This window comes from Phragmites australis, chromosome 5 (assembly GCF_958298935.1).
Source record: "Phragmites australis chromosome 5, lpPhrAust1.1, whole genome shotgun sequence".
Taxonomy (NCBI): domain Eukaryota; kingdom Viridiplantae; phylum Streptophyta; class Magnoliopsida; order Poales; family Poaceae; genus Phragmites; species Phragmites australis.
The window spans coordinates 46,631,193-46,654,191 of record NC_084925.1 but is presented as its reverse complement, the minus strand read 5'-3'; the positions used below and the strand labels follow the sequence as shown (position 1 = coordinate 46,654,191).

Below are 22,999 nucleotides of genomic sequence, written 5' to 3'. Positions count from 1 at the left end.
AATTTTCACTAGAAATGGGAGGAATAAATATCCTGCTGTTAGCTACAGGTTACAACTACCTGCAAACATCCCGGCGATCGTTCGATTCCTGCAACGGCTCTGTCATATACAAATCCGTATCGCGGAAGGATTTCGAGCCTTCTCAGTGCCTCAGCGTCCTGTTCGCCAATTACGTCGCGTCGCATACCGGTCATCGTTCGTCGTCGGCCGCTCCCAAGGCGCCGCGTGCCGGTCGCCTTGCCAGCGTCCATGGGCCTGCGTTGGAGGCAGCGCATGCCGGTCGCCTTGCTAGCGTCCATGGGCGCGTCGCGTCGTACGCGTCGCGCGCATTGGAGGCACCGAGCGCTACGCAACCCGTACGCGCAGCGATCGGCTTCCGTTGAGCGAAACGGGCCTCAGGCGTCTCCTGCGTCCGCCGTTAGACGAAGCTATCAACAAAACAAGCCTGCTGTTTCCTCAGCGGTATCGCCGTCTCTTGGCTCGCCGGCGCGTGGCGCTCGCGTTAAAGAAAACGGTCGTTGGTTCCTCGGCTGCATCGTCGTTCACCGATCGTCTCTTGCCTTGCCGCCGCGTGGCGCACACGTTAAAGAAAACGGTCGTCGGTTCCTCGGCTCCATTAGCGTCCGTCGCTCCAGCCACGTTAGAGGAGGCCACCGTACTTGTGTCTCTCTATCTGTGCATCGTTTTCTTTTTCCCCTCGCTGCCCACTCGCCGTCTGCTCCCCTTCACTTATTTCCCTTTCTTCCTCAGTAAGCTCCGCCTGCTTGTCCTTGGGGTTTCCGCGGCGCCATGCTTTTCTTTCCCGATCTACTGTTCTAAGCGTTCCTACTCTTTCGCCTCCACGCTGTTCGGTCCTTGCTCCATGTTGGTTTTGTTGAATTAGTTTGTCGTATTCGCATTTCCGTCTTAATGTGCTTTTCCCTTGCTTCTTTAGCCTACACATTTCATTGCCCGGATTTGGTTTTGGGTTCGTTTGCCTTTTCTTTTGTGATATATTTGTCTGCTTTTCATTTTGGTTCCTTTCTTTTGATCTTCATTTCGCATTCCTATGCTTACGTTCCTCATGCTATATATTTCTTCCTCTTTGTAAGGTTTAAACATACCCGTATTGTGGCTTGATTCTCAATCGAAAGACCCTGGCCCTGTCTTAGATCCTGGCCTGTATTGTCGCTTGACGAGCCTCTGCCGCTGTCTTCGCCGGTCAGAACAGGTATTTATATCTGCTACCAGTATTTTGTATCTTGCGATTCTGTATTTTTTTCTTCACTTACCTGCTGAGTTTGTCATATTATATTGCGTTCTTTCATACTATATTGCCTTGCTTTGTCTGTTGTTGATCGTTGTATTAGACATTTTATTATGTTTTAGTTTAGATATTGTGTCTTTGTGTGTATACTGGATTATGTATTTTATTAGTCCATGCTTCATTACATATATACTGGATATTGTGTCTTACTTTATCTTCTGCGACTCTTTGTTCGTTACATTACTTTTGTTTAGTCATTGGATTAGGCAATTTGTTAGTCCATATCTCATTACATATTAACGTGTGTACTCTGGCCTGCAATTCTGCATTTTTTTTGGTTAAATGTTCTGGCATCCTGTAATTTTTTTTGTTCAGTTAACTGTTGAGTTTGCCATATTAGGTCCTGGCCTGCATTGTCGCTCGAGCAGCCTGTGGCAGTGCCTTCGTCAGTCGGAACAGGTATTTATATCTGCTACCAGCCTTTCGTATCTTGCGATTCTGCATTTTTTTTTTCTTCACTTACCTGTTGAGTTTGTGAGATTATGTTGTGTTCTTCCATACTATATTGCCTTGGTTCGTCTTTTGTTGATCGTTGTATTAGCGATTTTATTATGGTTTAGTTTAGATATTGTACCTTTGTGTCTATACTGGATTATGTATTTTATTAGTCCATGCTTGATTATATACAAATCCATATCGATATGTCTGGTCTGCCTTTCCTTATTGATTGGATTATCGACTCTGTTATGTCTTAGTTTGTCTTCTGCGGCTCTCTTTGTTCACTAGATCACCTTTGTTTAGACATTGGATTAGATAATTTATTAATTCATATCTCATTACATATTATCGTGCATACTGTGGCCTAGGTTAATCGGTGCTATCGTTCTTTCATGTCCTGCGAATCTGCATTTTTTTTCTTTAGTTACCTATTCAGTTTGTGATATTATATTGCCTTCCTTCATATTATATTGCCTTTCTTTGTCTTCAGTTGATCATTGTATTAATAATTTTATTATGTTTCAGTTTAGACATATTGCCTTTCTACATACATTGGATTACGTATTAACCGATCGTATTATTTGTTATTTTGTCTTATGGAGTTCTCTTTCCTCATTAGATTACCTTTGTTTACACATTGGATTACACAATTTATTAATCCATATCTCATTATATGTTAGCGTGCCTACTGTGGCTTAGGTTAATCACTACTAACGATCTCCCGTGTCCTGCGATTCTCAATTTTTTTTGTTCGCTTAACTCTTCTATCATTCTGTAATTGTTTTGGTTTAGTTAACTATTGAGTTTGCCATATTATATTACCTTGCTTTATCTTCTGTTGACCATTGTATTAGCGATTTTATTATGTTTCAGTTTACATATAATGTCTTTGTGTATACATTGGATTATATCTTTTATTACTTCATGACTCATTACATATATGTGAATATGTTTGTTGTACCTTACATGGATTTGTATATTACAAATGTCATTGCTTTCTTATTCATTTATTCTTTCCCTTTTGTTTGACTGTCGTTATTACAATTTTGCTGTTTTGAGGCATGCGTCCTAAGAGAATTAGGCCTGTTCCTGTTACCTATTCAGTTTGTGATATTATATTGCCTTCCTTCATATCGTATTGCCTTGATTTGTCTTCTGTTGATCATTGTATTACTAATTTTATTATGTTTTGGTTTACATATACTGTCTTTGTATATACATTGAATTATGTATTAACCGATTCTATTATCTGTTATTTTGTCTTGTGCAGTTCTGTTTCCTCATTAGATTACCTTTGCTTAGACATTGCATTGGACAAATTATTAATCCATATCTACCTTTCTTTAGACATTAGATTAAACAATTTATTAATCCATATCTCATTATATATTATCGTGCCTACTGTGGCCTAGGTTAATCACTGCTACCGTTCTTTCATGTCCTGCAAATTTGCATTTTTTTCTGTTTACTTACCTATTTAGTTTGTGATATTATATTGCCTTCCTTCATATTATATTGCCTTTCTTTGTCTTCAATTGATCATTGTATTACTAATTATGTATTAACCGATTCTATTATCTGTTATTTTGTCTTGTGCAGTTCTGTTTCCTCATTAGATTACCTTTGCTTAGACATTGCATTGGACAAATTATTAATCCATATCTACCTTTCTTTAGACATTAGATTAAACAATTTATTAATCCATATCTCATTATATATTATCGTGCCTACTGTGGCCTAGGTTAATCATTGCTACCGTTCTTTCATGTCCTGCGAATTTGCATTTTTTTTTTGTTTACTTACCTATTTAGTTTGTGATATTATATTGCCTTCCTTCATATTATATTGCCTTTCTTTGTCTTCAATTGATCATTGTATTACTAATTTTATTATGTTTCAGTTTAGACATAGTGCCTTTCTATATACATTGGATTACGTATTAACCAATCGTATTATTTGTTATTTTATCTTGTGCAGTTCTCTTTCCTCATTATATTACCTTTGTTTAGACAATGTATTAGACAATTTATTAATCCATATCTCATTATATGTTAGCGTACCTACTTAATCACTACTAACGATCTTCCACGTCCTGCGATTCTCATTTTTTTTTGTTCGGTTAACTCTTCTGTCATTTTGTAATTTTTTTGGTTTAGTTAACTATTTTGTTTGTTATATTATATTGCCTTGCTTTGTCTTCTGTTGACCATTGTATTAGTGATTTTATTTTGTTTCATTTTACATATAATGTCTTTGTATATACATTGGATTATATTTTTTATTACTTCATGACTCATTACATATATGTGTGTGTGTGTATATATATATAAATATGTTTGTTCTACCTTACCTTAATTTCTATCCTTTGTGATTCCCTGCATTATATCTTCTCACTGGTTTGCTTTCTTTCTTTGGTATTATGTGTTACAAATTTTACTGCTTTGTTATTCATTTATTCTTTCCCTTTTGTTTGACTGTCGTTGTTATGATTTTGTTGTTTTGAGGCATGCCTCCTAAGAGAATTAGGGCTGTTCCTGAAGGCCTTGATTCTTCGTCCCCATCTTCTGGTTCCCAGCACCAGGCTGCATCTGGTAGCCTTCTTCGTTCTTTTTTATTTAATTTTTCCCTTCCATTTTTTGCAGACTCTTCTTTTGCACTGCCCCGTCGTACGTGCTGCGTTAGGACCCTTTTTCCCCTTTTTGTACTGGTTCCTTTTCATTGATCTTATTATTTCTTATCACTTCTTATTCTTTGGCTCACTAAACTATAGGCTCCCATTTCTATCCTATTGTTTCACGTTCTGAGTCTAACGAAAACCGTGCGAAGAGAATGCGATTGAACAAGGAAAAGGCTGCCATAAGGCAAGGTTCGTGCCCTATGTGCATGCCTGTTATGTCCTTGCACATGGCTCTGCTCAGAGTTGCCCATTTTAATTCGATACATTGTAGGTTCGATTCCTCGGGGGCCATCTATGGATCCCGTATTTTCATTTCCTGAGGAATTCGTTGATATGTTGAAAGGTATAGTTTTGTTTGTTCCTATTGTTTTGTTTGGTTCCTTTTTTTTTTTGACCCTCCTGTTTAGCCTTTTTATATTTGCTTGCATTGTTCCTATGTTTTGCTATTATTGTACTACAGTGACATATAAGGATCGTTCTTACTATGGTGGACCCGATTATGTTTGCGATAACTGTTCGGCGATTTTCTGGTATCAAGAAAGAATTGAGAGTCAAAGCTCAATCGCTCAACGTCGAATAGTTTACAAGAACTGCTGTCGTGCCGGAAGAGTATCGTTGCCTATACATAGACCTTTTCCACCGCCATTACAAGACTTGATTCGTTTTAATGGTGGTCCTCGATCAAATGCTTTTATGCGGCTCATCCGTCAGTACAATTCTCTGTTTGCCTTCACTTCTCTTGGAGTTGATGTTGATAGATCTATCAATACTGGTAATGGCCCTTATGTTTTCCGCATCAATGGTGTCGTTCATCATCGTATTGGTTCTTTAATCCCAGTTGTTGGCAGTCGTCCTGAGTATGCACAGCTGTACATCTATGACACTGTTAACGAATTGCACAATAGACTGAACATATTCTTTGGAGAAGAGGGTGATAAACCTGATCCTCAAATCGTTTCTGAGCTTACTAATATGCTGAATAGGATCAATCCATTGGTAAAGAAGTTTCGAATGGCAAGAGATAGGCTGATATCTCCTAATGCACCTGATATTGCTATTAAACTTATCGGCTCTATAAAAAACCATGGTGATAGATACTCCCTTCCAACCACTTCTGAATTAGCAGGATTATTAATTGGTGGTTCTTCTGCTAATACTTCTACTTTCGATATTGTTGTCGAAGCTCAGTCCTCACATTTCAAGCACATTCCTGCAATCCATCCAGCGCTCATGTCTTTACAGTATCCTCTATTGTTTCCGTATGGCGACAAAGGTTTTCATACTGATATCAAGTTGAAGGCAGTCGATTCAGAAGCTCTTGGATCTCGTGAGACCGTTTCTATGATGGAATTCTATTGTTATTATATGCATTATCGTAAGCATGAGCCTAATCCAGCCATTTGCTCTGGTCGGCTTTCCCAACAATTTGGTGTCAATGCTTATTCTTGTGTTGAAGCAAACCGCCTTTCTTTTCATTTCTTTAATCAGGACCTCCTCCGAAGTGAAACATATCAAGGAATTTTAGATGCTATATGTCATGGTGCATCCACAGGAAAGGATGTTGGAATTAAGAAGATGTTGCCTTCTAGCTTCATTGGTAGTAAAAGGTACATGCAGCAGAATTATCATGATTGCATTGCTATTTGCCGTGTATATGGACCACCTAATAAATTCACCACATTTACTTGCAATTCAAAATGGCCTGAGATTATCGAGGCTATTCGATTTGAGCCAGGACAGAAACCATGTGATAGATCAGACATGATAGTGCGTGTCTTCCACATTAAACTTCATGAATATCTAGATGATATTAAAGAAGGCCGTATCTTCGGCCCTATACGTGCAAGTTAGTTTGTTTACTCTAATTATTGCATTATGTATTCCTGTTTGTTCTATATACCTCTTCTTATTCTTAAATTAACTTAACATTTATCTAAATGATATTATGTTTACTCTGTTATGTTTGCAGTTGCGCATACTAATGAATTCCAAAAGCGTGGCCTTCCACATTCTCATAATCTTGTGTGGCAGTGTAACAATGAACGAGAGCGATCCATTGCTGATGTTGATCGTTATATCTCTACTGAACTGCCTGATCAAAACCTCGACCCATTGGGATTTTCTTTAGTCCAAGAATTTATGATTCATGGTCCTTGTGGTGCTTCCAATCCAAATTCTCCATGTATGACTGATGGTAAATGTTCCAAAAGATATCCCAAAGATTTCCAGTCTGAGACTACCTTTGATCAAGATGGGTATCCTATTTATCGTCGCAGAAATAATGGGGCCAAAGTATGGAAGCACAATATTCAGCTTGATAATCGTTGGATTGTGCCACATAATCTTGATGTTTTGAAGAAGTACCAGGCTCATATCAATGTCGAAGAATGTAATCAGTCATACTTAGTGAAGTATCTATTCAAGTACTGTAACAAAGACTTTGATTGTGCAAAGGTTGCTTTTAAGAAAAGAAGTCCCTATTCTGATCAACATACAGACAATAGTGAAGGCATTGATGAAATAGCAGAATATATAAGATCAAGATACTTATCCTGTTGTGAAGCCACTTGGAGGTTGTTTGGATTTGAAATTCATGGTAAATTCCCTCCGGTTGAACGCCTTTGTATTCACCTTCCTGGAATGAACTTTGTTATTGTGCATGAAAACACGGCCTTGCAAGGAGTCATTGATGACCCTATCTCTCAGAAGAGCATGTTAACTGAGTGGTTCACTACAAATCGTCGGTATCCAACAGCTCGCAGTCTGACCTATTGTGCCTTTCCCTCCAAATACACATGGGATGCTAATAATAACCTGTGGAAAGCAAGGAAAAGAGGCACCAAGATCGGTAGACTACGCTATGTCCATCCTACCACTGATGAAACTTTTTATCTTCGTATGCTTTTGATGGTTGTTCGTGGTGCCATGAGTTATGAAGATGTCAGGTCATATCAAGGCATTGTTTATCCAACATATCGTGAGGCATGCCAAGCTCGAGGATTGATAGGTGATGATACTGAGTGGGCCTGTTTATTTGATGAGGCAATACTTTGGGCTACATCATACCAGCTTAGGAACCTGTTTATGACAGTATTAGTATATTGTGAGGTTGGCAATGTAAGATCTCTCTTTGATAGATACTGGAAGTATATGACAGATGATCTAGCATACAAACTCAAACTAGCTCTTCAGAACCCATGTTATGTCATCTCTGATGATGCTTTGCAATCCAGTTTGATAAAGGAATTATCACAAATGTTCTCCAACAATGGCCTATCCATAGCATCTTATGATCTTCCTGTCCCTACAAATAACTCTAACAGTGGCGATGGTAATAGATTGATTCTGGAAGAAATGAGCTATGATAGGGTCAAGCTTCGTCATGAATCTGAAGAATTCTCAACTGCTTTGAATTCTGATCAAAAAATCATCTATGATACTGTTATACATGCTATTTCACGCAATGAATCATTTCTTTATTTTGTCTCTGGCCATGGTGGAACTGGAAAGACATTCCTTTGGAATGCTATTCTTGCAACATTGAGATCCAATGGACATATTGTTCTTGCTGTTGCATCATGTGGTGTCGCTTCCCTTCTGCTTCCTGGAGGGCGTACTGCTCATTCACGGTTTAAAATTCCTTTGGATATTCATGAGGGTAGTTTGTGTGCCATTGGAAGGGGTTCCATACTCTCTTCACTTATACAAAAAGCCTATCTGATTATATGGGATGAGGCACCTATGACTCACAAATATTGCTTCGAGGCAGTAGATCGGACGTTCCGAGATATATTGTCTATAGAAAATATGCATAATGCATGCAAGCCATTCGGTGGGAAACCAATATTGCTCGGTGGTGACTTTAGACAGGTTCTGCCTGTTATTGAAGGGGGAGATAAATCTGAAATGCTCAAAGCTTCTTTATTAGGTTCCTACTTATGGAACAGTGTTAAAGTCTTACGCCTCTCCATAAACATGAGACTGGCCAATCCTTCCCTCTCTTCAGAAGAAAAAACTGAGATGGAATCCTTTGCACAATGGGTGCTGGCCGTTGGTGAAGGCCAACTAAAACCCATCATGAGGAATGGTGAGACAACAAAGAATTGGATAAATATTCCTGATGATCTTCTATTGAGGCCATCTGGTATTAAAATACCAGCTATCATTGAATGGATATATGCCGATTTTCAACTGTTCTATTCCTCAATTGCATATTTAGCTGAAAGATGCATTGTTTGTCCACTCAATTCTATTGTTGATGAAGTTAATGCATTGATGACAGAAAAAGTGCCTGGCCTAGCTCGAGATTATTTCAGCTTCGACAGTATTGCCAATTCATCTGAGCAGCCCTCTGACTATGAAATGCTTTACCCACCTGAGTTCTTGAATTCAATTATAATTAATAATTTCCCACACCATCACCTTAGCCTCAAGATTAATGTGCCTATTGTTCTCCTCAGAAACATTAATCAGTCAATTGGCCTATGCAATGGCACACGTTTACTCATCGAAAGGCTAGGTGATCATATCTTAGAAGCTCGGATCATGACTGGGAATCATATAGATGACAAAGTATGCATACCTCGCATTGTCTTAAATGGTACAAGTCCAAAGTGGCCTTTCACATTGCAGCGCCGTCAATTCCCAATCAGAGTATGCTACGCTATGACAATAAACAAATGTCAAGGACAGACATTACAAACAGTTGGGGTCTACCTTCGTGAGCCAGTCTTTACCCATGGTCAACTCTATGTTGCTATTTCTAGAGTGAGCTCAAGGAAAGGCCTGAGAATGCTAATAGAAGATGATGATGGAGAGCCGACATCAACAACCAAAAACATTGTCTATGAAGAAGTCCTTAAATATGTCTAGCTTTATTTTGATAGGGCTTTTTTTATCATTCCTGATGTTTTTTCTGTTCAGCAAAATTCCTACCTTTATTATTGTCACAGCTTTTGCAACCCTTCAATATATGCAAAGTTCTTCTGCAAGTTGTCCTGTTTCCTATATATTGCTCTTATATTCTAACTTCATTTGATCGTTCTTTTTGTGTTTATCTGTTTCTCTGGTTCTTTGTCTGGTATATCTTTCAGCTCTAAATTTAGTGTTCTTTGAATACTTCTGTTCATCTTTTCTTTACCTTGCTCAGTTTATTGATTCTATTCAAAGAACTAGGCATCCTTTCGACTTTTCCATTCGTATTACCTTCTATTGTTACAATTAACTTCATTCCTGTTTACATATCAATCCACTCATATTTTTTAATCCTTCACTTATCCATTAACACATTATGGTTCTTTGCTTAGGTTTCTATTTTATATGTGCACAATGCAATATTCACTTCTCAAAGAAGTAACAGCCGATTCACATCAATGGCAAGTCAGAACAAGGGTAGTTCGATTCTCTGAATATGTCGACAAACCTGAACCGACTAAAATTCTAAGACTTGATCTGGTACTTCTTGATGAACAGGTGACTAAACTTCCTTCTCATAATTTTTAGGGTTTCACTGCTGCCTTATCTATGTTACTCAATAATATTACAGGGAACTGCCATGGAAGGTCAGATCCCACAAAATTGGGTTCAACAATTTAAACCTCTCCTAAAAGAAAACTGTGTTTACTACATCCAATATTTCCAAGTACGACCTGCCCGTACAATGTATCACCCCGTTGATCATGAATACATGATGCGATTCACAAAGTATACAAGGGTGACTCAAGTAAATCCTGTCCCACCCACATTTCCAATGTATGCATGTAAAATAGCATCGTTCAATGAACTTCGTGAAAGAATAGGTGTGCAGGAATTTTCATCAGGTATTGATTGATAGAATATTTCCTCATATTCATATTTTATTCATCAACATCATTCTGATTCTTCTTTTTCCTGTCATTTCATACTTTGAATTATTTTCCAAAGTACAAACTTATTTGACTTGATTTTTTACTACTATTATTACATTGTGCAATACAGATGCTATTGGAATTTTTGAAGGCTGCACACATGTGATGCAACAAAACACAAAGAACGGTGTTAAAGCACTACGCAACATTCACATATCAGATGGGAGGTGCCTTCTCAATAAATATTATATCATTTTCCTACTATAATCATCCATATATCAAACCTACCAATCGACTCTGCAATTCGTCTTTGATTTTTTCTTTTGTTCATCCTTTTTCTAATTATATTCTTTAGAGAAACTGTACGTGTTGCATTATGGAACAACCATGCCTATGACTTCAATGATGAGCAATATATGGAAATGGCTAAAACCAAATCATTGGTTTTCCTATTTGTTGCTGTAACATGTACATGGCATGAAGGTAAATATGACCTTTCTATATTCACACAGAGTATTCCTTGCTCAGCGTCTAATCCAATATGCCTATCCATCAAACTTTTCTTAATGCTCTTTATGTTTGGTATGTAGCAAAATTATCACTTCAAGGATCTACAATTTGCAAATGGTATTTAAATCCTGAACTGCCGGAAGCCGTTGCCCTTCATGACAGGTTTAATACATTGCCTCCATATAAACATCAAATTCCTTCATATATACTTCTTTTTTTTTTATTGATGCTCTTCATGTCTAGCTACGGAAGCACACTTCAACAACCAATCTGGCATGGTCCTGCACCATCGCAGATTGGACCAATTGAGACTACTGTTACAGAATTATCAACATTAATAAACCCACATACTATCTATGTAAGACATTATATCACCAATCCATTTACTATACAATTTCAATAGCCCTGAATCATTTTTTCTTTCCTCTGTCACAGGGCAACAGATACATTGTGACTGTTAAACTGAAAAATCTGGTGCCCAATCAATCCTGGTGGTATTTTGCTTGCCAAAAATGTAAGAAAACAATCCAGGCTCATGGTAACAAATACAAATGCACTGGCATAAAGTGTCCTAGCACAGATGGAGAACCCAGGTAGTCATACCTAAAATTTATTCTTATCTATAACATTATATTTATATAGACTGATCTAGCACACTTTAATTCTTTTTCCTCTATGGTATTGATTACAGATATCGCATCGCTGTTACTGCCATTGAACCAGACACAGCAACTACACAGCCCAATCCATCATCTATTGAATTAGTCTTCTTTGGTCCCGTAGGTCAAGAAATAGTAGGAATGCCGGCGAATGATCTAATTGTATTGAGTGGAGGTGTACAAGGTGTTGTTCCACCACAGATAGAGGTGCTCTTTGGAAAAGAATTCAAATTGCGGATTAGTCTTTCTCCTGCAGCCCTTCAAAGGCCAAACCCATCTTATCAGGTTGACAGCATTGTCAATCTTGGCAAATTTGCAACTATTCAGCCTGCAACAATCCTCCCATGTAACTCAGCTCTGTCACCATGTCTAATTCCTGATTATTGAACGTTATTTTCATTTCATTCACCATATTAATAATACTATTGCTTTTCCAGCAGCACTGATGAAACAGCTGGATGCTCCGTCAATATTAACTCATACTCAAGCACAGGGTGCAGAATCATCTTCCCAACGGGCAATCGAAATAACAGCTCCTAAAGTTTGTTCTGTGTCCTCTCCTCAAATCTAACATTTCAAATTACATACTGCTTGCTGCTTTACCACAATCATTGAATTCTGTGATATAGGGAACATCGTCGACATCAACTCCACCTCCAATGCAGACACCGCCTAGCCCACAGGTAAACGACGTCCATAATTAGGCCACATACAAGATTTCTTGAGAAAAAATATGATAGCCCAATGCTTATTGTTCTTCAATTCTATTTTTCGCTACTTTTCTCTTCATAAACAGAAAAGTCACAAACGAACTCGCTCTCCTGAGGACGATCATCAAGGAAAACCCGATGGCTCAAGCAGGTACAAATTCAATTCATACACCCATGATCTTATATTACACCGAATAATCATACACTGAAAAACAACTTTCTAATGAAATTCTTTCAATGATCAACGTAGACCGAACAAACGCTCTACAGCAAGGAAACTGATCCTCGATGACTTACCAAAGGAAACCTAGGTAACCTCTAATGAATAATCACTTCACACCATTCATATTTTCCCATACCACACAATTCATAACAAAACATTCATAATGTACATATTTTCATCTTCTCATGTATGCAGGTGGCAAAACTTAGAGATCAAAATGTCATTTTGCAACTGTCAGTATTTCCTCCTATAAAATGTAGGCAATCCACCTACAAACACTCTCCGCTCAATCGTCGCAACGCATGACACTACACCAAGTCATTCCCATCTGTTAATAAACCACATCTTTTGCAAACGTTTCACTCTTGCCTACAAGACTCAACTATGTATATCACAGCATTCCAATGGTATCTATGTCAGAACATCGTAGTACTATATGCACCACAACATGGCACCAAGAAACACCGTATTGTTGATATGTTACATTCTGGAACACCAGTGTTAAACAAACCGTTGTCTTTTCACTGCTTATGCTAGAACATCAGACTTTGGTATATTTAACCTATGAAGCCTGCCTTCAGAACTTATGCTAGAATATCAGACTTATTAGGATTACGTGATGAATCAATGTACTATTGTATTTTGTCTGCACCGCCCAATCATCCATTCCCGATGCATTACAATTCATCTTGATTGCTATTGATTGTTCTCAAAGGTCTAACATATGCTTCCTGTAATGATTGTACATCTATTTTTAAACCTGAAGACCAAAACTTATTTAGATGTTATAACAGGTAGTACTGAAGCTTGCCAATGCACTTCATCAAATAAATATGTCATCCCATCAAACTGTCATCAAATCCTCCAACTCATCAATCACTCGCCATACCTGATCTAAAATCTGCAACTTATCACTTACTAAACATACTTAATTTCAACTATCAAACTTACTGCGCTTAAAAAATTAATAGCCCAACGAACCACGCCACGACCTCCAACTTCACCGTAGACGCCTTATCGACGGTTGCTCCTACGCAACCACGCCGAACACGACGGGCGCGGCGTAGCGCGCCTACCGTCCTAGTAGATCATACTACTGAAAATAAATAAAGAAATTAAAAAGAAAATTAGTGAATAATTTCATCTATTTTTTCGAATTTCTTTTGAAATCAAATCACGATATCGCTCCTGATGTATTTGTATCCACATCTCTATATCTTTAGCTAGCGTTCTTATTACAACGCACATATATTTAGCTAGTGTTCTTGAAAATAGAGTTGAACAAATACATAAAACAAGAAAATTAACACGCATGTATATAGTAAGTCAATCGAGTGGATGAAGACTCCTGATTGGATGAGAAGCTGAGATCGAAGCAGGCCATGACTATCTAGCTAAATATCAGATGCATGCTTCATTGCATATATTGAACTAGACATGACACAATCCATTACACGCATGCTCCTCAAACTAAAGCGCCATGCAAGCGAACCCTAACGCGAGGCTTCCGGCCCTGGGGTCCACGGCGGCGATGGCAAGGCTGCACGAAGCGAAGCTCGAAGCCAGAACGTCGTCAGCGTAGGGGTAGCTCGGACCCTGCTGCAACGCCGCCGTCTCGCCGGACTCCAAGTCTTGATCGTCGTCGGATGGCAGCGCGGGCGGGTAGTAGATCTTGGCGCCTCCTCCGCTGTTGTTAGCCTTGCGAATCTCCTTCCAGCGGCGCTTCATGACGCGCGACGTCCGCCCGTAGGCCGCGCGACCGATGTCCTTCCAGCGGCCGCTGCCGCCGAAGCGCTCCACCAGGCGCCGCAGCTCCTCGTCGTCGCGCGCGGTGAAGGGGCGGTGGTAGACGTCGCGGGCGAGGTGGTGGCGCCACCGGTCGCGGCAGGATCTGGAGGATCGCCCGGGCATCCGGCGCGCCACGCGGTGCCAGTGGCCGAAGCCGTTCTCCTTGGCCAGGCGCTCCAGTCGCGCGTCCTCCTCCGCCGTCCACGCGCGCGGCAGCTTGAGGCGCGCGATGCACCTCCCGCGCGCGGCGGCAGAGGACGCGACGGCAGCGGAGTTCTCCATCTCGACGCCGGTCAGGTCGTCGTCCGCACCAACTCGCTCCTCTTGGATGTGTATTCTTCTTCTTCTTCCGGATACATATATAGGCATTGTTTGTTATCACACATGCTTAGTTCGACTCAAATTAACCACTCGGCTTTCTTCGCTAATCGGAAATCAAAGCTGATCACTCACTTCATATCGGATTCCGTGGTTTTTTTTTTTTTTGTGTGACATTGGATTCCGTAATCTTGGATGTCAAGATGAACCCATTGGGCCCAACAAGTCCAAACAGGCCAACTCCTCAAAGGCTAGTGGACTAGCAGCTCTCCAGGTGGCATAGTGGAAAATAATTGTATAATGTCTTATACATTTGGGATATGTATCTAATTTAAGACGTGACATATGATAATTTATTTTCTTTCTGATTTTATCACATATAATTTTATTTATTTTTATAACAACTTTATGATAATTTTTGTCATGTGCCACGTTATGAATTGAGTACAGGCTTCAAATATGTAAGATGAAGTCGCAAAGGATTATTATCTGACACAGTACCCTCCTCCAGCACCGTATCCTCCTCATTCTCACCTCACTCCCACAGCCATGGCTACTGCCGAGGTGGACCCCGCTCCCAACCCTTCCTTTGACCTCCCTAATAGATCCTCCGCCATTCAGGACCGGAAAAAAGTCCCGAGAGAGCGACTATTGCCGCTGTTGTCGCAAGCAGAAGAAGAACAAGGCAGCCTCCAACGCCACAGATGCTACTGGGGACGCGGATGTCAACTAGGAGGTCACCAAAGAGATCTCCGATCCAAAATCTCATGTGCGTTAGCACCTTGCCTTACAACATAGGGTTTAGGTTGCCGGCCCCGTGCTTTTGGCCGGACCTAGGAACCACATGGTGTTGGGTTTCACGGTAGGTGGAGGTGGATTTGTCTATGTACTATCCACCATTAACTGCTGCAAGATTGCAACTTGAAATGCTAGGAGTGAAGTAGTTTGGAGAACATGCCACGTGTGTGGTGATTGGTAAACAAATGGAATGCTTTAGAGTTCATAGGGAAGAATCACTGCATTGGGAATGGGGTAAGAGTGGCTTATCCGTGCACCTTGTTCATGAAAGCGGCGTTCGCCTTAGCGTTCTTTAAGAACTAGGCACCGAAGCTCCGGGTAATCTTGCAATTGATCCATCCGAGTAGCTAGACCTTCTTCCTGTTGCTGGACCTATCCACGAAGTCGCCATGCTTGTCGCTTAGTGTAGCCACACACACAACCCATTGCCACAACGCGCACCCACTACCAATTTCCTCCCTGGGGAGGGGCGGCCACAAGTGAAGATGAAAACTGACGGGGAATGACGATAGGGAACGAGGAGCGGACATCCAATTGCGATGGCTTCTTTTTTGGATCCGACGAAGGGAGTGGACGCGTCGGGGCGACCGCAGCGAGAAGGGGGCTGGGCAGCGTTAGTTCCTGGCATCGAGAAGATTCTCCTAGCGTAGAGGGCGACAAGTGGTGGTGCGAACCTGGCGATGCCCAAATATCCAAAGCCTAGAATCACATTCGGGAAAGAACACATGAGAGAAGAGAGGAAGCAACGGGCTTCGTGGGCGATGTGCTGGCTAGGATGGGGTTTTGGTGCAGTGGCTTAAGCAGGTAAATATGAGCCAAGTTCAGGGGTAAATACAATGAGAGATGGATAGAGAGAGGACTCATGAACCAACTCACGCATTATACAGTAGAGAGAAGAGAGATTTTAGCTGAGAAGACAACCCCATGCCAAACATCACTACCTCAAAAGTATCATCAGATTATCACGAGTTGGACTGAAGATTTAATTGGATTCAATATAGAACCAATGCACCAATACTCCATCTATATAGCAGGGACTATAATCAACTCACTGTTGCAGCTGTAAGGCTCAAGAAATGCCAACATGAATGGTGAAATTTACAGGCATATTTTCTTGATCAACACCAAACATGACATGTTGAATCAGTACACAAGTTGATTGCAGTACTAGAAGGAAACCAGTGGAGAACTGGAGATTCCATGAAATGGCGAAAAACAATCACACTAAACCCATATATTTACACATCCAAAAGGAATTTTGGAATATACATACTAGCACACATACTTTAATAAACATCCTCAAGCCTCAAAGTACTGCTCAAACTTTGCCCCACCGTCTTCATTTCGAGCCGATGTCTCAAGCGGATACACAATAGGATTAGATATTCCGGATCGAAGATGTCGTTGGGTCTATGGATTGATTACATTCAAGCATGTCCATGGATACCGGGACTCGGGTGATTGCCAGCAACAAGAATGTCCTTGATGCGGTTTAATGGTCCAACCACATGATCAATTTTCTGAAATGCAAACAAGAGTTTGATGTTTATTAGCACTCAGCAGCCACTAGCCACTGCAAAACCAGTAAAATGCGTAGCTATAGCCAAAAAAAAAAACTATTAGTTCTAGAACACGTTAGGATGAAGTAGAAAAATTCTCGCTGAACATATAAATGATCGGCGGGAAATAGAAAAGGGCTCCTTTGCAGTGTATTTCTCATTGCTTGCAAGTATGACATGAGGATAAAACTTTTAAATTGGACGTATTCTACAACTACTTGGTCCTTGTGAGAAATAAAACTTGATGCTGCTATATATTGGACCTGTCACAACAAACAGATATTCAAATTTAAGTTAACATTACATGTTCACATCTAAAACATTGTATATAAGGAACAGTACATATGGTAGGCATAACTGGATGAGCATAAAACAAGTCTTCCCATGCTTTTAGAACAATTTCAATAGTAACAAATTTTAGTTGTTATGGGCACCCTGAAGGATAGCTGACATGCTTCTCATCATCAAAATCCCCCAGAAGACGCTTTGTTCAAAAGAAAAGGTGCTTTGCAATTACCTCCTTGATGCTAGAAGGTTGCAATTTGACCGGCTGAAGCTGCAACTTGCCCTCTTGCCAACGCCGCCCAAAATACGCCATGCCCATCAAAGCAGCAGCAGCTGCAACGATAGGCCAGAACTTATTACTTTCCTTCGCATTCTTGTACAGTGATAAAATTTGCTTCTTCCACCACGCATCACGTGGGAGTCCAGAACCATCTGGTCTGTTCTGTTCACCAGATGCAATGGCCTTTGGTGAACCAATGATGGGGTTCACTTTGTGCAAAGTTGACTCCTCAGTTTTCTTCTCATTTTTACTCTCAGTAGATGACCAGCTTAAATCCCTTTCAGCATCGATGGCGCTGGAACCAGGTGGTGAGAACCTAACAGGCTCTTCCCCAACCAAACTCATGCCTTGCAATGCTTTGCCATCATCAAACTCCATATCAACCAAGGAAAGGCTTTTCCCTTTGTCAAAGGAAGCAATTCCGTGAAGGGCATCGTTCAATTTATCCTTGCCGGTTTCTTGGTATTTTTCATCGTCTCCCTCATTAGAAACTGCATCTTGACTGCAAAGCTCCTTCTGTCGCTCTTTGCTATCTGTGCCTATGAGGAGGCTCTCATCTTCATTCTGAGACACCGAGAAATGGCCAGACATCAACAGTGCACCAGCTGAATCATCCCCTTTTGTGCCGAATTTCTTAGCTTCAGCCTCCTCAGAAGGTTCAGGTCTTCTTGGAGCAGGTGCGGATGCGTATGTTGATGCAGTCAGCTGCACGACTTCCCAATCATTCCCGCGTTGAGAGGTCTGCTCAGTACCACTCTGGTCAGGCTCCATCTTTCTGCGATGAAAACCAAACACGTAACAAGCGACTTAAGGTAAGAGAATGCAACGTGTACAGACTTTGCAGTATAGATATTAGTAAGACTAAAGAGAAATGAGTGATTTGCCCAATACCAGGGTCGGACAGATATTAGGGAAGCACTAACGCTTCAGAATTAGAACCTGAATCTCCAATCCGTGATTTCCCCTCCTCTGTTTTGAACGAAAAGCAAGGTAAGGGTTGTATTAAAGAAGCGCTGGATGAATGGAAATTCTCTCAAAGAAGTGTTTATGCACAGACTTTTCAACCAGGTATCCATATGTTTGAAATGAGCCACACCCTATGTAGAAAGATCAATTCATATGCCACATCATCGCTGTTTGCTTGTGCATCTAGCATAGCGCGGCGGCCTTATGTTTAGTAGTATGAGCATAAACCAGACGGTTGTGAGTGCCGCCAGACTTGCTTGCGGCAGGTGAAGAGCACAACCAAAACATAACAGTTAACTAAACTCTCATCGCTCGCAATGATTATCCAATTAACACAGTACTAAGATGGAAGCCAACTAAAGGTACGAAGATAACACAGTAGGGGCACAACACCAAATCGACGGTCGGAGTAAAAATGGAAGCCAACTAAAGCTACTAGGATATAATAAGGTGCGTGACAGGAGGCAGGAAAGAAGAGCATACCAAAGTATGATCCCGAAGTAACAACCGGCGAAGAGCATACCCTAGTCGCACACCTCGTGCTTCTACGGGGGAGGAAGGGGATGGGAGCAACAAGGGAGGCAGAGGATCGTACCAAAGAGGAGGGATGGACGGGGAAAGGGAAGGAAGAAGGGGAGATCTTTTTTTCTAGTTGTCACAGACACGACAGGAGAGAGAGGGGAGCATCTGGGCCCGTCCGTTGTCTTCCGGTTTGGGCCTGCAACTCCGACGGCAAAGAAGAGCGGCAGAGGGAGACATCAGATAACATTGACAAGATCGGCATCACACGCACAAAAAAGTTCACCAAGCCCGTCAATTTCAGACGGCAGAGATCGAGACTAAAGAGAACAACAAATGTAGGAACACCATCAGGCACAGGCCACATCACATATTTGGAGGAACAGCATATGAACAGCCGGTGCGCCCAGAAGCTGAACCGCAACGCACTATCATCATGACTCAACCAGTTCTACTCAAAGTTTAACAAAAACCAGGTTGCTGTAAACGCAGCGTCAGTTTCAAATAGCTGTTACAACAAAACACTAACGCACTTGGATAAAGGCATGGATTTGATGCACAAAACACCATAACTTAGGACGTGGACTTTTGCTTCTTGGGCATCCTGTAACCACCAACCACACAGGCGTGGTCACGCTCGAAGGGCTCCAGGGTCACCTGCTCCGACGGCTTGAACTGATCGGCCTTCAGCTTATCTACTTCAGCGGCAAAGACGGCCTCTGCAGGCATGGTGGAGTCGATACAATTCGCCTGAAGAAATAATTTGTCAGATCAATGCGGAGACATCGGACGCATCTGCTTTGGCATAATTGACAAAAGAAAACAACTATCAATTCTTAAGCTAGCAAGTACCTTGATTGAAATGACAAAATGACCACCATTCTTCAGGAAGTACGAGGCATTAAGAGCTAAGATCCTAGCCTGCAGGGTACAATATTCATTCAACGTTTAGAAGCTGCTGATCAGTCACATTCGCAATCTTCCCAGAAGGCTAATGCCAGACAAAGCTCAAGCCACATATTATATGTACACAATATGAATTCATATGATTTGTTCAGCCTGAACATTGATCAAAGGGGCAGACACTAGTATGACAACTGAAGAGATAAGACCACTGGTACCGTTCAGGCTCGAACTAGTATTGAGCTTGAGTGCGGCAAACACAAAAAAGAAAAAAATGCTCAAAATTCCAGTCAAAGCAACACAATAGGCATTGGCAAGTGATTTCTGACAGCTGCACAAAGTAGTCATTATGATGTACAGATTGCCAAAGAAAAGAAACGCCAAACGCCTCTTTATAAAAGAACTTCAAGATTAACAACAAATGTCTCCAAAGATATATAATTTAGGATGATCCAAATATAAAGGCCACAGTGCCAACTGCCAAATATTATGCATCACATAAAAGGCAAACAATTAAATATAAAAATGACAAGCGCAAAGCAAATAAGACTGACAAAGAAACCCGTATCAATAATGTTATAACTTTGTATTACCAATTCCAGAAAAACAAGGCTGTACCATCAACCATGTACATCTTAACCTTCCAAATTGAAGGTTTGACAAGTCATAAGGTTGCACCATCCAGTAAGTCATAATCAAGAAGACAAAATGAAGAAATGCAAATAGCAAAACGAAAAAGGAAAAGATTGGCATTGGGCATAAGCGCATCAGAAACTCGATTTTGCATCATCCAATAGATGTCCTGAAGGGGAATCCGAGTATGCTCATCATTTGCTGAGCCCCAATAATGCCAAAAAACGATATCAATTCTAAACACGTAGATAAACAACAACATTCAATTGTATACTACTATGACAGTTAAGAGATTCAGAGGTTTTAAAAAGAAACGTAAGATAGGTATACCTGGTCTGGCTGTGCAACATCCGAGAAGATAACATCAACCATGCCAACCAACATCCGGTACCTTGCCGGGTGCCTAGCATCCTCAATAATGGGAATCACATTGGTCCTCTTCTTTGCCATATTGACAAGGTCACGTCCACTCCTGTGAGAGAACTCAACAGCATAGACCAACCCAGTCTGCAAAGTGACCAGATTCATTAAGATAGCCCACTAAACCAAGTCATGGATCAGTAGCTGAAATAGGTGACAGAACTCACCGGTCCAACAATATCAGACACATGAGACACCGTTGTACCTGAGGCAGCGCCAAGATAAAGCACACGAGTACCAGGAGCCTATAAAACAAACACATCGTTAACTATAACATCGCCTATTTTCTACTTGTACTAAAATGACTAAATAACTAATTCAGATTAAACAAATTGGCTTACAATCCAGATGTTGTCAACACCGCCAAGCACAGCAGCAGCCAGCTTGGAACGGAAGGGGTTCCACACCCTGTACTCAACCTTTGACCCATCCTCGTTCTGTAATGCCCAAACAACCAAACAAAAGAAAATGAACGTACTTGGACGCATAAAAGAACAAGAACGCAGCAGAACATCCCAAACTTGATTGCATAGAATTAAAACGCCATTAAAAGCAGTGGAGCAGCATAACCGAACAACTGAAGTAAACCTTTTTTATCTTGACACATATATATAGAATTAAAACTCCATTAGATACTAAGTATAACACCTTAGTGCATCCATATTGCACAGCAACTGTAGCAGTAAGCCCGAATAAAAATGAGACATGGTAAGCAACAATAAGCACTGACCTGGATGGAGACGCGCTTCTCGCCGTAAACGGACTCGCCGGGAGCCATGTTCTTGGTGCAGAGCGCGTCCTCCTTGGACTTGGAGATGAAGACGCCGTCGTGCTTATGCGGCACCACGACCGCCTTGCTCCCGCCCCTCATGCCACCACCGCCGCGACCGCCGCGGCCCCTTGGCGTCCTGCCACCGCCTCCACCTCTCCCACCCCTGTCCCCTCTCCCGCCTCTCCCCCCAAATCCCCTACCGCCACCGCCGCGGCCGAAGCCATCGCCTCTACCCCCGAATCCCCTGCCGCCACCCCCACGTCCTACGGGAAGCAAAAACTAAGTCAGATTGCAGCGAGGACTTGAGCAAAAACGATAGGGTTTCGGTTAATCACCTCGAGGTGGCCTCATGTTGCCGAGTGGACGAGGAGCTTGAGCCGCCGCCGCCGCCGCCGAGGAGGAGAGGGTTTAGCGTTTTCTAGGGGTTAGGGTTTGAGGAGAAGATGGGAGGAGGGTGTATTTTATAGATGGAGAGTAGGGTTTGTGTTTTGATCAAGGCCGTTGGTGCGAAAGATGCTCAATGGACGGTGCGATGGTACAGAGTGGCCATAATAAGTATATCAAACTTATTGGCAAAAATTAGCACTAAAGTCAGGATGGCCAGACTCAAGTTTTGGTTTCTAACGAGGGTTTGGGTTCAAATCCGTTGGACCCCTCCTTCAGGTCAAAGATGGCTAAATGGGTATGGCTCGGTTACGGTACAGTCCGAATGGTTCAGCTACTTTGTAACAGGTCGTGTCGTACCGATCCGCGTGTCTCCTCCTTAGCGTGCATGCAACGACCTCACAACATAGTCACAATATCCACCTATAGAGACACTAAGATACCAGAGGTCTTAAAAGATTAACGGGAAGAACCACTTAGCAATCCCAAGGTTTTAACATAGTCTTAACAATATCACCAGCCGGACCTTAGGCTACGTACCACATAAGTCTTCTCTAGGTCTCCATTGCTACTACTGCCTCTGGGTGGGTATCGAACTAAGTCGGAGGGGTTAGGTCAAGTCTTATCCATTTAGACCATATGGTTGTACAAGTGAATACTAGGTAAGATATCACAGCGAACCGATCCTTATACGACCAAGGCAAGAGTCTCACAGCAAGAACACCACAAAGACGAACCTTGCCCTAAGCTAGTTCTCACTTTTGTGGGGTACCTTATTCACGCTCGTCAACATTACTTTAGAGTTTTTCCTAAGAACGCAAGTTTTACACGCACACGCACCAAGCACACATCACTTTACATTTTCGAAAAGCATGATTAACATATGTAAATAATCCAATTCTTTCTCTTAAGCAAAGTAATCCTAAGCATACTGGTAAACAAGCATTCATTCAAACAATCATTATAGTTGATGCTTGGGACCTTCTAGGGTTTTAACGGAATAAA

General features: G+C 41.3%; 5 protein-coding genes and 1 non-coding gene across 8 annotated transcripts; 2 read left to right on the top strand and 4 right to left on the bottom strand.

Moving 5' to 3' along the window:
• The first annotated feature begins 715 nt into the window (after positions 1 to 715).
• Positions 716 to 13,004, top strand: LOC133920130 (replication protein A 70 kDa DNA-binding subunit B-like). Its single transcript, XM_062364799.1, has 16 exons — positions 716 to 749; positions 1,092 to 1,210; positions 1,647 to 1,705; positions 9,728 to 9,893; positions 9,967 to 10,240; positions 10,398 to 10,494; positions 10,623 to 10,750; positions 10,858 to 10,939; positions 11,021 to 11,135; positions 11,213 to 11,370; positions 11,469 to 11,782; positions 11,874 to 11,977; positions 12,066 to 12,119; positions 12,233 to 12,297; positions 12,397 to 12,457; positions 12,565 to 13,004. Exons 4-15 carry the CDS (start codon positions 9,741 to 9,743, stop codon positions 12,455 to 12,457), a joined length of 1,605 nt encoding a protein of 534 aa, XP_062220783.1. The 5' UTR covers positions 716 to 749; positions 1,092 to 1,210; positions 1,647 to 1,705; positions 9,728 to 9,740; the 3' UTR covers positions 12,565 to 13,004.
• Positions 1,206 to 9,732, top strand: LOC133920129 (uncharacterized). Its single transcript, XM_062364798.1, has 2 exons — positions 1,206 to 6,028; positions 6,391 to 9,732. Exons 1-2 carry the CDS (start codon positions 5,947 to 5,949, stop codon positions 9,291 to 9,293), a joined length of 2,985 nt encoding a protein of 994 aa, XP_062220782.1. The 5' UTR covers positions 1,206 to 5,946; the 3' UTR covers positions 9,294 to 9,732.
• An 835-nt stretch (positions 13,005 to 13,839) lies between the features above and the next one.
• LOC133918143 (transcription factor MYB77-like) lies at positions 13,840 to 14,439 on the bottom strand. The gene has a single exon (XM_062361879.1). It carries the CDS (start codon positions 14,437 to 14,439, stop codon positions 13,840 to 13,842), a length of 600 nt encoding a protein of 199 aa, XP_062217863.1.
• A 1,834-nt stretch (positions 14,440 to 16,273) lies between these two features.
• Positions 16,274 to 19,172, bottom strand: LOC133920128 (ATG8-interacting protein 1-like). 3 transcript variants are annotated; one of them, XM_062364795.1, is made up of 4 exons: positions 18,847 to 19,172; positions 18,289 to 18,366; positions 17,350 to 18,172; positions 16,274 to 16,793 (listed from the first exon to the last, which is right to left on the bottom strand). In XM_062364795.1, the coding sequence occupies exons 3-4, from the start codon at positions 18,166 to 18,168 to the stop codon at positions 16,701 to 16,703; spliced, it is 912 nt and encodes a 303-aa protein (XP_062220779.1). In that variant the 5' UTR covers positions 18,169 to 18,172; positions 18,289 to 18,366; positions 18,847 to 19,172; the 3' UTR covers positions 16,274 to 16,700. The 3 variants fall into 3 exon arrangements, with proteins under 3 accessions (XP_062220779.1, XP_062220781.1, XP_062220780.1); XM_062364797.1 differs by having other exon boundaries at positions 18,337 to 18,366; XM_062364796.1 differs by lacking the exon at positions 18,289 to 18,366.
• Positions 19,173 to 19,272: 100 nt separating this feature from the next.
• Positions 19,273 to 22,052, bottom strand: LOC133920127 (rRNA 2'-O-methyltransferase fibrillarin 1-like). The gene is made up of 7 exons (XM_062364793.1): positions 21,946 to 22,052; positions 21,569 to 21,873; positions 21,180 to 21,275; positions 21,006 to 21,083; positions 20,749 to 20,925; positions 19,735 to 19,803; positions 19,273 to 19,632 (listed from the first exon to the last, which is right to left on the bottom strand). Exons 1-7 carry the CDS (start codon positions 21,959 to 21,961, stop codon positions 19,456 to 19,458), a joined length of 918 nt encoding a protein of 305 aa, XP_062220777.1. The 5' UTR covers positions 21,962 to 22,052; the 3' UTR covers positions 19,273 to 19,455.
• On the bottom strand, positions 20,549 to 20,622 carry LOC133920209 (small nucleolar RNA snoR60). The gene has a single exon (XR_009910026.1). It is a non-coding gene; the product is annotated as a small nucleolar RNA snoR60 (small nucleolar RNA).
• Positions 22,053 to 22,999: the final 947 nt, after the last annotated feature.

Coding starts and splice junctions, on each gene's coding strand:
- LOC133920129 (XM_062364798.1), top strand. CDS start 5,947: ATGCTATATGTCATGGTGCATCCACAGGAAAGGATGTTGGAATTAAGA. Junction 6,029..6,390: donor AGCTTCATTGGTAGTAAAAG/GTACATGCAGCA, acceptor TTATGTTTGCAG/TTGCGCATACTAATGAATTC.
- LOC133920130 (XM_062364799.1), top strand. CDS start 9,741: ATGTGCACAATGCAATATTCACTTCTCAAAGAAGTAACAGCCGATTCA. Junction 11,978..12,065: donor TCGAAATAACAGCTCCTAAA/GTTTGTTCTGTG, acceptor TCTGTGATATAG/GGAACATCGTCGACATCAAC. Junction 12,120..12,232: donor AGACACCGCCTAGCCCACAG/GTAAACGACGTC, acceptor CTTCATAAACAG/AAAAGTCACAAACGAACTCG.
- LOC133918143 (XM_062361879.1), bottom strand. CDS start 14,439: ATGGAGAACTCCGCTGCCGTCGCGTCCTCTGCCGCCGCGCGCGGGAGG.
- LOC133920128 (XM_062364795.1), bottom strand. CDS start 18,168: ATGGAGCCTGACCAGAGTGGTACTGAGCAGACCTCTCAACGCGGGAAT. Junction 16,794..17,349: donor AACCTTCTAGCATCAAGGAG/GTAATTGCAAAG, acceptor TTTGCATTTCAG/AAAATTGATCATGTGGTTGG.
- LOC133920127 (XM_062364793.1), bottom strand. Junction 20,926..21,005: donor TGTCTGATATTGTTGGACCG/GTGAGTTCTGTC, acceptor GTCACTTTGCAG/ACTGGGTTGGTCTATGCTGT. Junction 19,633..19,734: donor ATTTTGTCATTTCAATCAAG/GTACTTGCTAGC, acceptor TTATTTCTTCAG/GCGAATTGTATCGACTCCAC.